This window comes from Silene latifolia, chromosome 10, assembly GCF_048544455.1.
Source record: "Silene latifolia isolate original U9 population chromosome 10, ASM4854445v1, whole genome shotgun sequence".
Lineage (NCBI taxonomy): Eukaryota > Viridiplantae > Streptophyta > Magnoliopsida > Caryophyllales > Caryophyllaceae > Silene > Silene latifolia.
The window spans coordinates 161,849,994-161,862,165 of NC_133535.1; the positions used below are offsets into that span (position 1 = coordinate 161,849,994).

General features: G+C 36.8%; 2 protein-coding genes across 5 annotated transcripts; both read left to right on the plus strand.

Annotated features, from left to right (window-relative positions):
- The first annotated feature begins 1,576 nt into the window (after nt 1-1,576).
- LOC141606778 (receptor-like protein EIX1) lies at nt 1,577-6,820 on the plus strand. Of its 3 annotated transcripts, XM_074426086.1 has the most exons (4): nt 1,578-1,716; nt 3,404-3,874; nt 4,886-4,994; nt 5,382-6,820. In XM_074426086.1, exons 1-4 carry the CDS (start codon nt 1,696-1,698, stop codon nt 6,008-6,010), a joined length of 1,230 nt encoding a protein of 409 aa, XP_074282187.1. In that variant the 5' UTR covers nt 1,578-1,695; the 3' UTR covers nt 6,011-6,820. The 3 variants fall into 3 exon arrangements, with proteins under 3 accessions (XP_074282185.1, XP_074282187.1, XP_074282186.1); XM_074426084.1 differs by having other exon boundaries at nt 1,577-1,716; nt 3,404-4,994; XM_074426085.1 differs by having other exon boundaries at nt 2,095-4,994.
- A 648-nt stretch (nt 6,821-7,468) lies between these two features.
- LOC141606777 (uncharacterized) lies at nt 7,469-11,371 on the plus strand. Of its 2 annotated transcripts, XM_074426082.1 has the most exons (4): nt 7,483-7,577; nt 7,955-10,230; nt 10,384-10,531; nt 11,016-11,371. In XM_074426082.1, the coding sequence occupies exon 2, from the start codon at nt 8,007-8,009 to the stop codon at nt 10,122-10,124; it is 2,118 nt and encodes a 705-aa protein (XP_074282183.1). In that variant the 5' UTR covers nt 7,483-7,577; nt 7,955-8,006; the 3' UTR covers nt 10,125-10,230; nt 10,384-10,531; nt 11,016-11,371. The 2 variants fall into 2 exon arrangements, with proteins under 2 accessions (XP_074282182.1, XP_074282183.1); XM_074426081.1 differs by having other exon boundaries at nt 7,469-10,230.
- The last annotated feature ends 801 nt before the right edge of the window (nt 11,372-12,172 follow it).

Here is a 12,172-nt window from a genome sequence, read left to right on the forward strand (position 1 = left end):
TTTGTAACCTTATTTCGATCTTTTGAAGTGAAAACTCTTAACCTTCTTTAACAAATTTAGAACATTGTGAAAGGGTTGTAGGGAAACAGAAGACGACCTTGACTTGGGTCCATATGAATATGTCAATACACATTTGAAATGGACCTTGCAACGTAAAACTTGGTGTAGAAACTTTGGTTGGTATGGATGTTACATTTGCAATGAAAGACGAAGACAAAAGACGAAAGACGAAAGACGAAAGACTTGAGACTCCACTAGCAAAAGTAAAAAAAGGTATAGAATAACTCACTTGGACTTAAGCGGGAATAACTTTTCTGGAAGTCGCATTCCAGAATTCATAGGATCCATGAGACAGTTAGGGTATGTTTGGATTGAAGGATTTGGAGGGAAAAGAAAGGAAGGGAGAGTAAGGGATTTAAAATTCTTTGTTTGGATATCAAATGAGGGTGGAGGGAAATGGAGCGGGAGAGATTTGGAGGGATCCAATTTCCCTCCTCCAAGCCTAATCAAAATCTCTCCACAATAGGCAAGATTTGGAGGGAAATTGTATCCAAACACCCACACCCCATTCCCCCTTCCCTTCCCTTCTTTCTCTTTCCCTTCCCTCATTCCCCCTCCCCTTCCCTTCTTTTGCTATCCAAACACACCCTTAAGATATCTAAATCTTTCTTCAACTGGCTTCTCTGGCCCCCTTCCCCCTCAACTTGGCAACCTCACCAATCTGGTACACCTTGATCTTCATGTTGTTTATCCGTGCCCTGATTTCAATTATTTATACAGTGAAAGTTTAAGATGGGCATCTGGTCTTTTAAAATTGCAGTCTCTTGATTTGAGCTACTGTAACTTGTCCCGAGCACAGGACACTTTTCGAGTGCTCAACACGCTTCCTTCTCTTTCGGTGCTTAGCCTATCTAGTTGTGACTTATCCAACTCACATTTATTTAGGGCTTTGATATCGAATACTTCTAATACATTTTTCCCCGTTCTCCAACATCTCAATCTTTGCCATAATACCTTTAAAAGCCCTTTTCCAATTGTTCTTAAAAGTATGAATGTCAATTACTTTTAGGATGAAATATTGTGGACATGGGTCATCCGCAGCACGCGTGAAAGGGCTTGAATAAGCCTGCATTTATGCAGTCGCCACCAATTATTTGTTTTCGTAAAATATTTTAATTTATTATTTAATATATATGCTATTTTTTATTAATAATTTAAAATTTTATTTTGTATTTTTCTTAAAAACATAACCATTTTTACTTTTGTGATATGATCAATTGAATTTATTATGAGATTTTGATAAAGTGTTTAATTTCACTTATTATGATCAATTGAATTTTTAGAGATTTATTTCACAACAGTTAGTCTTGTTGAAGACGTGTCGGAGCAAGAGACGGATAATGTCACTCATAAAACGGATAGGGGGACAAGGTGGGGACACCCCATGTGCTTCCCTCTCTCCTCTATTTAGGTCATTTGTGAGAGAAAATGATAACCGTCACTCCAAAGTAATACGTAATACGTACGTCTTCAATGAGATTTTGTGATTTCACAATTGCACAAAATTATATCACCACAATTAAACTGAACCTGCCAAATATTTCTACAACCCATCCTCAAAATCTCCAAACAAGAACAAAGCTCACAAAATCACAATTCTTTCTTCATCAGAAGGCCAGGATCATCATCATAAAGATGAAAACTTTCTCAAAATCAGTAAGTATTTCCTCACAATTACAACGTTATTACTCAACTAACTCAACACATAAACCAATTTCTGTAATTCTATCATCACTTTCGACTGTTAAACCCTCCATTTATCAAAACCCCATTTTACAATCTCCTATTTATAATCAATCAACTCTTCAAGATGTTGTAAAACATGCAATTTTCCAATTACCCACTTCAGAAAATCATCAAAAAACTGAACTTTTTTCTGAATTAGATGAAAATAAACAAGCTATTGAAGTTAAAGAATCAACCTTTATCTGCATTGGAATACTATGAATTTGCCCAAAAACAAACTGATTTTAATTTTAATGTTGATTCTTTATGTGTTTTGATTCATATTTTGACGGGTTTTGATGTTGATAGAAATAATTTGAGGAAATTAGTTGGAATTGAACAATGCCCTGATGCTATTACAATGATTAATTGCCTTATTGATACTGGTAAAAGGTTTAATTTTGGGATTGATTCAAGGGTTTTTCATTATTTGTTGATTTGTTATGCGAGTGCTCGTAGAATTAATGATGCAATTAGTTGTTTTAATTGGATGGTTGAGAATGATATGAATGTATGCTTATTACATGTTAATTTTCTGTTAAAAATGTTGTTTTAATTCGATGTTCTTGCTTACACAAAATCTACTCATAAGAACTCCCCTATCCCCATCCCCATCTCAAGTATTTATTGTGTAAATAAGGTGAGAAGTATGCTCACATGGGCACTTTAAATCAATAATATTTATCCACTAGACTAATGCATGTAAATCAATGAGCTACGCAACTTTATGTTGCGTTTCTACTTACGATGTTCATGTACGGTTCAGATTTGATTAGTTAAAAGTAAAAGAATTGCTCATCCTATTATCAGTTGGTTTTACAATGACAACTCTTTTCACCTTGTGAAGTGAAATTTTCTCTTAATCTCATAATATTACTTCGTAATATATTACTTTGACATATTCTACTACTCGAACAAAAAAATATAGGTTATTAAGATAAATTAAAGTAATCGTCGAAATAATAAGGTAACAAAAAATATATTATTTGGTCCATATGGTCCGGTCCGGTCCGGTCTATACATTTTTATTGTCCGGACCGAACCGGACCATTATAACTATGGTCCGGTCCGCGGTCCACCATTTTACCCTTATTTGGTCTTCGGTCCACTAAATTTGGTCCGGTCCGGTCCAGTCCCGGACCGATGAACACCCTTATGCCTTTGGGATATTTCCAGGAAATGAAAATTGGAGAATAAATTAAAAAGGGGAGAAACTGTTGATGGTTTTACTTTCTTTTTCTTTTTTCTTTTCTTTTTTTTTTTTTTTCAATTAGTATATTTGGGCCCCAAAAATTTGAGGCACAGTGCGCCCATAGTTAGACGGGCCTGGTTTTGAAGAACTAAGTGACGGGAGCAAAAAAGTGTAATGAAGATACGTATAAGACTTTTCAACTTTTCTCTCTTCTTTTTTTTTTTTTTTTTTTTTTTTTTTTTTTTTTTGACAACTTTTCTCACATATTAAAGGACCATGTTCTGTTCTGAAAACAGAATAAGATGAACCAACAGTAAACTTCACTAAACTTGAAGAACTAAGTCACAAAAAACAGAAAATTCAAATTGATCTTATCTTCTTATAATGGGAAGTCTCTCCTTTCTCCTTGTCTTTCTCCTTTTGCAGGTGTACCATGCATCATTATGTGTACATGGCAAAGAACCTGAATCATCAGGCTTCATTAGGTGCAAAAAGCATGAACAACAAGCTTTGTTAAAGTTCAAACAAAGCTTCACCAACGACCCTAAAAACCGCCTTTCGTCATGGGTTGGTGAAGATTGTTGTGAATGGCACGGAGTTACCTGTGACAATGTTACTCACAATGTTGTTAAATTGAATCTCCGGAGTGACTATGATGTCATGGACGACGAAGCACTTTGCCAATCCAATCCTAAAGTTTCCTTGGTAGCTTCTGGACTAAGTTCGGCTTTGCTCGAACTCAAGCTCCTAACTCACTTGGACTTGAGCGGGAATGACTTTTCTAAAAGTCGGATTCCAGACTTCATAGGTTCCTTGAGGCAATTGAAGTATTTAAATCTTTCCTCCGCTGGCTTTTCTGGCTCCATTCCCCCTCACCTTGGCAACCTCACCAATCTGGTACACCTTGATCTTCATGTTTTAAATGAATGCTCTGAGCAAAATCTTTTAAATAGTGAAGGTATAGGATGGGCATCTGGTCTTTTGAAATTGCAGTCTCTAGACATGAGCGGCCATAACCTATCCGGAGCACACGACACTTTTAAAGCTCTCATGACACTTCCTTCCCTTTCCATGCTTAGCCTATCTAATTGTTTTTTTCACAACTCGCATTTACCCAAGGCATTAATATCGAATGCTTCTAATACATATTTCCCCACCCTTCAAAGTCTCGATCTTCGGTGGAATGGTTTTGAAGGTCCACTTCCATCGATTTTTAAAAATATGTTTTCCCTTCGATCCCTTTCTCTCCGTGACAATTCTTTTACTGGGCCAGTTCCGCTCTGGCTTAGAGCCATGGGGCGCCTTGAAGTTCTTGATTTGAGTAAAAATAGTTTTAATTATGTGGAAGATGGGATTATGGGGATAATGGGAAATCCTTGCTACTTCAAACACTTGGATTTGTCTGATAATTTAATTACCCAAGGAGATATCATACATCCTTCTATGAATTTATCACGGTGTGGTGCTTTTGAGCTAGAATACCTGGCTCTACATAATAATAATATAACCGGCAGTTTGCCGTCTTTGTTGGGACAATTCACAAACTTGAATTACCTTGATCTTTCTCAAAATGATTTAAGAGGTAGTGTTCCTGCATCTTTTGTAAAATTGTCAGCTTTGAAGTATCTGGATTTGTCCACAAATAAGTTGACCGGAATGATTCCGGATTTTATTGGACATTTAACCGAGATAGAGCACCTAGACATTTCATCGAACTCCCTCCAAGGTACTGTCTTTGGCATTGGTAACCTCTCGAAATTGACGTATTTGGATATGAATTTTAACCATCTTAATCTCAATCTTGACTCGAGTTTAAACTGGCGACCTCCCTTTCAACTTCGATCTTTTAATGTTCATTCTTGTGTGATAAACACGGTGTTTCCTCAGTGGTTAAGGAATCAAACTCAGATCGAATACTTGGATCTTTCCTATACTGGCATATCAGGAGATTTGCCCGAATGGCTATGGAACTCGAGCAATCTTCAAGAAGTACATCTCTCTGGCAATCAACTTACAGGTTCAATATCAAGCTTCTCTTGAAACTGTTACGATAAATCTTGGCCGTGCGTAAAGGGTTTATTTTCAACTTTCCGCACTGATTTATTTTTATATATAAATATTATAAAATGTTGCCAAAGAATAATATTGCCTCTATGTTTCCCGTAGTCTAACACGAGTCACACGACCAATATTTGATAGATACTTATTCTATACAAGGACAATAAAGCCGATACTAGGAACCGGCCATAAACCGTGGCATAGGACTTGCCCCACCAAACACCATCTTCAACTGCTATTCACAATTGTAACCCTGAACGCCCCCAATATTGGGACTCAATATTTAATACCATGCTAAATCAAGATTTTAGTTTCTGCCTTTTTTTCACAATAATTTTTCTTATAGGGTCCTTGCCGAAGCATAGAGCTTGTGATGGCGATAACTTGGGGTGGCTGGACCTTCACAACAACTTCCTTACTGGGACAATACCTAAATGGCTGGGCAATTTAGAAAATGTTCAAGTGATAGATTTGTCTTCCAATCTGCTATCAGGAGCAATCTCGGATGGAACTAATGCTTCATCAATTTTTAATTTTGGATACTTCTTTACGGTGCTCGACCTCAGTAACAACTTGTTGTCCGGAGAACTACAATTTGGAAAGCTATTGTTCCCGATCACTCATTTGGAAGTCCTCAGTTTACGAGGAAATCATTTTAATGGGCCCATTCCCTCACAGCTCTGCAATTTTTTGTCGCTTGAGGTATTGGAACTCGCCCAGAATCGATTGACAGGACACATTCCTCGATGTTTAGGCGCCATTGCATTTGACAATTTTATTACAGCAGCCATTAGTGATAGTACTATACAAATTGAAGAAATTGTCAAGGGAATAGTTGCAGTGTCCACAGGGACGGATAATGCTCCCTCTATAATCGACTTGTCCAGCAATTATTTAGTCGGTACAATACCTGAGGAGCTCACAAACATATCTGCATTGCTCGCATTGAACTTGTCATATAACCATCTAACATGACACATTCCTGAAAATATAGGCAACCTAAAATCCGTCGAATCTTTAGACTTGTCCAATAACCATCTTTCGGGGACTATACCGAAGAGCCTGTCTTCCATATCATGGCTAAGCAAGTTGAATTTGTCCAACAACAACCTACATGGCCCTATTCCAACAGGTAGGCAGCTCCAAACTCTTGATGACCCATCAATCTATGCCAACAATTTAGGTTTATGCGGATCTCCCTTGCCAAGCTGCACTAAACCCGAGCCTCCACCAAGTTCGAAAAATGTTAATCCTACCACTGGAAAACATGATGTCGATAAAGAAGATAAATATGACAAATTGTGGTTCATCCTAGCCGTAATGTCTGGCGTTGCTACCGGATTTTGGGGCGTGGTCGGAACTTTGGTAATAAAGAGGAGTTGGAGACAAGCTTATTTTCGGTATGTTGAGGATCTTGGTGATAGAATTTATGTGCCACTGAAAGTGAGGGTGAACAGGTTCAAGAGGAAGTTTAATAAGAATTCTTAAACATAGTTGGTATGAATTTCGATCGACAAGAGAACTCTGATGCATAATAGATCTTGTTAATAAATAATGATTTGTATGTATGTATTCCTTCCCTTTTACTACATTATGTGATTTAAACTATATGTATTGTGTAACATATGGACTTCATGCCAATGTAATATGCATTTTAGTATTATTTTCAATTTCAGATGAAAAAAAGAACAGAGTGTGTTTCTGGAATTTATGGACTTGTGTCATTTGTTCAATGATGGTGTCAATTTAATGAACAGATTGGTTAATTTTTTGAACCAATCTTGCTAGAATGTAGGATTGGTTTGACTATGATATGACAAAGAGGATGTGGAAGGAGGCCGAAAAGCAGCTAGTTAGCCCGTCACAAGCTTGTGACCCCTCACAAAAAAGAAGAGGGGACAAGGTGGGGCACCCCCATGTGTTTCTCATTCACCTCTCAATAGGTATTTTGTGAGATGAAACGGTATCCGTCACAAGCTTGTGACGGATATCGTCCGTCTTCAATTAGATTTTGGGGCCGAAAAGTTGGTGATGATCCTACGAGGCTGCTGAAATGAAAGAAATAGCGCGTATGAATGTCAATACACATTTGACATGGACTTGGGTCCATATGAATGTCAATTACTTTTTTGTGGATATGGGTCACTCGCAGCGCTCGTGAAAGGGCTTGAATAAGCATGCATTTGTGGAGTCGCCACCAATTATTTGCTTTCGTAAAATATTTTAATTTATTATCTAATATATATGCTATTTTTTTATTAATAATTTAAAATTTTATTTTGTATTTTTTTTAAGAATATAATCATTTTGACTTTTGTGATATAATCAATTGAATTTATTATGAGATTTAATTTCACTTATTATATAAGTTACTGGGTCTAATTAAAAGTTTTGAGGGGTTTATTTCACAATTTATTATGAGATTTAATTTCACTTATTATGTAAGTTAATTGTCATCCTCAAAATCTCCGAACAAGAACAAAGGTCACAAAATCAGAAGGCCAGGATCATCATCATAAAGATGAAAACTTTCTCAAAATCAGTAAGTATTTCCTCACAATTAAAACGTTATTACTCTACTAACTCAACACATAAACCAGTTTCTGTAATTCTATCATCACTTTCGACTGTTAAACCCTCAATTTACCAAAACCCCATTTTACAATCTCCTATTTATGATCAATCAACTCTTCAAAATGTTACAAAAGATGCAATTTCCCAATTACCCACCTCAAAAAATCATCAAAAAACTGAACTTTCTTCTGCATTAGATGAAATAAATATGCTATTGAAGTTAAAGAATCAACCTTTATCTGCATTGGAATACTATGAATCTGCCCAAAAACAAACTGGGTTTAATTTTAATGTTGATTGTTTATGTGTTTTGATTCATATTTTGACTGGTTTTGATGTTGATAGAAATAATTTGAGGAAATTGGTTGGAATTGAACAATGCCCGGATGCAATAACAATGATTAATTGCCTTATTGATACTGGTAAAAGGTTTGATTTTGCGATTGATTCTAGGGTTTTTCATTATTTGTTGATTTGTTATGCGAGTGCTCGTAGAATTAATGATGCAATTAGTTGTTTTAATTGGATGGTTGAGAATGATATAAATGTATGCTTGTTACATGTTAATTTTCTGTTGAAAATGTTGGTTAGAATGAATTCAATTAAGTTGGCTTGGGAGTTGTATGATAGGTTGTGTGGTGGAGGAGTTTTTGGTGATTGTGAGACGATACGATTAATGATGAGAGCATGTTTGAAAGAAGGGAAGCCAGGGCAGGCTGTGGAGGTTTTTCGGAAGGCGAAGGAGAGGGGGTTAGTATTGGATGCTTGTTTGTATGGTTGTGGAGTTGGAGCATTTTCGAAGAATGGTGATGTGAATGGGGCTTGTGAGTTGTTGAGGGAAATGAAAGAGAAGGGTTGGGTGCCTTCACAAGGCACATTTACGGAGGTGATCATTGCGTCCGTGAAGGATCGCAATATGGTTGAAGCTTTGAGGTTGAGAGATGAAATGGTTTCTTGTGGTAGACCAATGAATTTGGTGGTTGCCACTAGCTTGATTAAAGGTTATTGTGTATCGGGTGATTTAGAGAGTGCATTGAGCTTGTTCAATAATATGACTGAGGCTAGACTTTCTCCTAATAAGGTCACTTTCGCGGTTTTGATTGATGGGTGTTGCTCAATGGGAAAAATTGAGAAGGGTTATGAGCTTTATGACCAAATGATTAAAATGGGAATTGCACCGAGTGTGTTTAATGTTAATTCGTTAATTAAAGGGTTTCTGAATGATCGTTCACTGGATAAAGCATACGAGCAGTTGAACAAAGCTAGTGAAAGTGATTTGGCCGATGTTTCCTCGTATAACATTCTCATTTCCTGGCTGTGTTGTAATAATAAGGTTTGTGAAGCTCAGCAGTTATGGGATAAGATGGTTAACTGTGGAATTAAACCAACTTTGGTGTCGTACAATCACCTTTTGCTTGGTTATTGTAGGGAAGGAAATGTTGTTATGGCGGATAAAGTATATGTCGAGATGCTTGACAAAGAGCTTAAACCCAATGCCATCACCTTTACGATTTTAATGGATGGGTATTTCAAGAAAGGTGAGGTGAAAAAGGCGTTTGGCTTGTACGATGATATGGTGAGCTGCAAGGTTGCTGGTACACCACACACATACAACACTATCATTTGTGGCTTGTGCAAAGATGGCCGGACGTCTCAGGCATTGGATAAACTAGAGACGTTCATAAATGAAGGAAATTTTACGCCGTCTACCAAGACATATAATTCCATAATTGATGGATTCGTGAGGGAAGGTGATATGGATTCTGCTTTATCGGTGTATAATGAATTGAATGAAAAGGGATTATCCCCTAATGTAGTTACATACACAGTGTTGTTTAACGGGTTCTACAAAATCAATAATGTTGATCGTGCTTTGGAAGTCCGGAATGAGATGAAAAATAAAGGTCTTGAATTGGATGTTACAGCTTACGGCTCCCTGATTGATGGTTTTTGTAAAAGAAAGGACATGGGAAGTGCAAATAGACTTTTCATTGAACTTCTCGATAAAGGATTGTCTCCGAACAAATATATTTACAATAGTATGATTAGTGGCTATAGAGACTTAAGCAACATGGAAGCGGCACTTTCCTTCCATGAGAAAATGATAGAACAAGGAATGTCGTGTGACGCGAAAACATACACTACTCTTATTGATGGACTGTTAAAGGAAGGTAAACTGAATATGGCTTCAGATTTATATACCGAAATGCTGTCAAAAGGAATTCAGCCTGATGCTGTTACTTATACCGTTTTGGTGAATGGTTTGTGTAAGAAACACCAGTTGGAAAACGCACGAGAGCTATTTAATGAAATGGAAGAGAAGGGACTAACTCGTAGTTCTTTTGTGTATAATGCGCTCATCTTCGGATACTTCAGGCAGGGTAATTTGCCTGAGGCTTTCAGATTGTACGATGAAATGCTCGAGAGAGGTCTTTCTTTAGACAGAATCACGTTCGATTCCCTCGTGAATGGCAACTTGACTAGAGAAGATACTTCAAAAGTTGCATTTGCTTAAGCTGTTTGTTGGAGGACATGGCTCCAACTTCAGGCAGGGAAGTTTTGAGACATGCCATGTATCCTAACCCTAACCTTTATAAACGAGGCAATACGGTCCGCGCAAGGTAAGACTTTGCGTAACTCATTCAATTTCAACTCTATCACTTCGTAAAACATGGCCGTTGACAATTGCCTAGTATACCCCTTGATCAAATTCTCTCTCTTTGTTTTCCGTTTTTTTTAAATGCGAGCTAATTTCAGTCATCCATTGTCTACAGGATGTGGTACAAATAGACTGAGGCTGTTGATCATACTCTTAAGTTGACTAGAAGTCTCTGAATTGATCAGTACCGGATCAGCAGACGTAATAAAATGATAATGCAGCATTGCAGCAACAAGAGGATTATTATTGCTCTACAAACAGTGGTACGCTTGATCCTCATTCTTTTTCTATGCTTAATTTGCTATGGAAATTTTAGTTGCTAAATTGTTCCTGCAGCCTTGTAGTGTAGTGATGTCTGCTAAGTTTCGCTTTACAAGACATCTCTTATAATTAAAATGTACTCCGTATCAGTCTTGGTTTTGCGAAAATGGTTTCTGTTACACCTGATGTAGGGAGTTTTCATAATGAGCTGAAAGTTGTATACTTAATTTTAGTTTTTATAAGTTCTTGTTAGGCCAAGTCCATTGAAGTTTTCCATGGGAACCAACAATGAAATTTTTCTGGATCCGCTATTGACCATTCATGCTAATTTTAAACACAGAAGAAATTTTATTGGGCACTCGGCCAACTAAAAATCATAACAATACAAAAAAAAAAAAAAAAAATGAACCAGATCAATCCATAATGCAAGCTCATATTAAAACGGCACATCGAAAAAACCTCACAATTTAGTTAATGTTTTTTAAGGTACTCCATGATCCAAGTATCACAAGCATAGCTAACGACTCGGAAACCTTCAAATCCAGCTTCTTTCCCTAAGGTCTCATACTCATTTTTGGTCCTTGCTTTTCCACCGGGAAATGTCATCATAATCGCGTCGAAGATGAAGGCGTTATGTGCTGACGGACTGTGCTCCGGCAATTCCGGTACAACATACTCGCACATTATTAATTTCCCTTCTCCTGGTAACGCTGCGTAGCAGTTCTTCAGTAATATAAGACAATTTTCGTCGTTACCTGTTTGAAATGTCCAGTAAAAACACAATTTTATGAATAATTGGTTTGATGATAGCAAGTATAATGCCATTATTTTCTTGAGGATGATTTATTGTATTATTTTTATGATTTTTTTTGGGTGTTGGTCAAGAGTATACCCTACAGACAACAAGAGTCTAGAGTCGAAAATCGAACTCCTAACACTTGTTTAAACCATTCACACCAACCAACTCTGGTTGTGTCATTTGTATGATTTGCATATAGGAGTATGTCATGGAACAAGGTTTTAATTTAAAAATAGATCAAGTCTTTGATGTGTTAGATCAAGTCTTCCTAAGAGTTATCCTTAATAATGGGGTTTGGTTTTGATTTTTTTATTAGGGAGTGGACAAAGTTGTGCATAAAAAAATAATTAGTAGACTATTCAAAGTATCAAATGTATAAACACTCTCCTGATCTAATCATCAAGGATACTTAATTGAAGTTTTATAAAATAAAATAAAAAATAATAAGGAATACTTAGTTCTCAACTAAAAGCTGCAAATATCAGTTACACATTGAATAGAAGGTCCTCTTCCTCTCTTCTAATTTTTTCATTGGATACAATATTTTCTCTTTTTTTTGTCCCATTTTCCAATTTTCCATCCTCTTCATCTATTTTTCTCACATCAAAGAGGATGATCAAGTCCTCTCATTTCAACCTTTTAAGTAGGACCCAACAACTATTTTTCTCTCTTATATGGCACAAGGGCCAAGACATGGACATCCTCTATAAATGGAGGATGTCTTCCTCTTCCTCTTCAAAGAGGATGTAAAGAGGAGGGTGCCACATTGAAGAGGACATCCTCTTAGCACTCTCTTTCATCTAAGAGGATGATCAATCATCTTCAATGTGGATGCTCTAAAGTC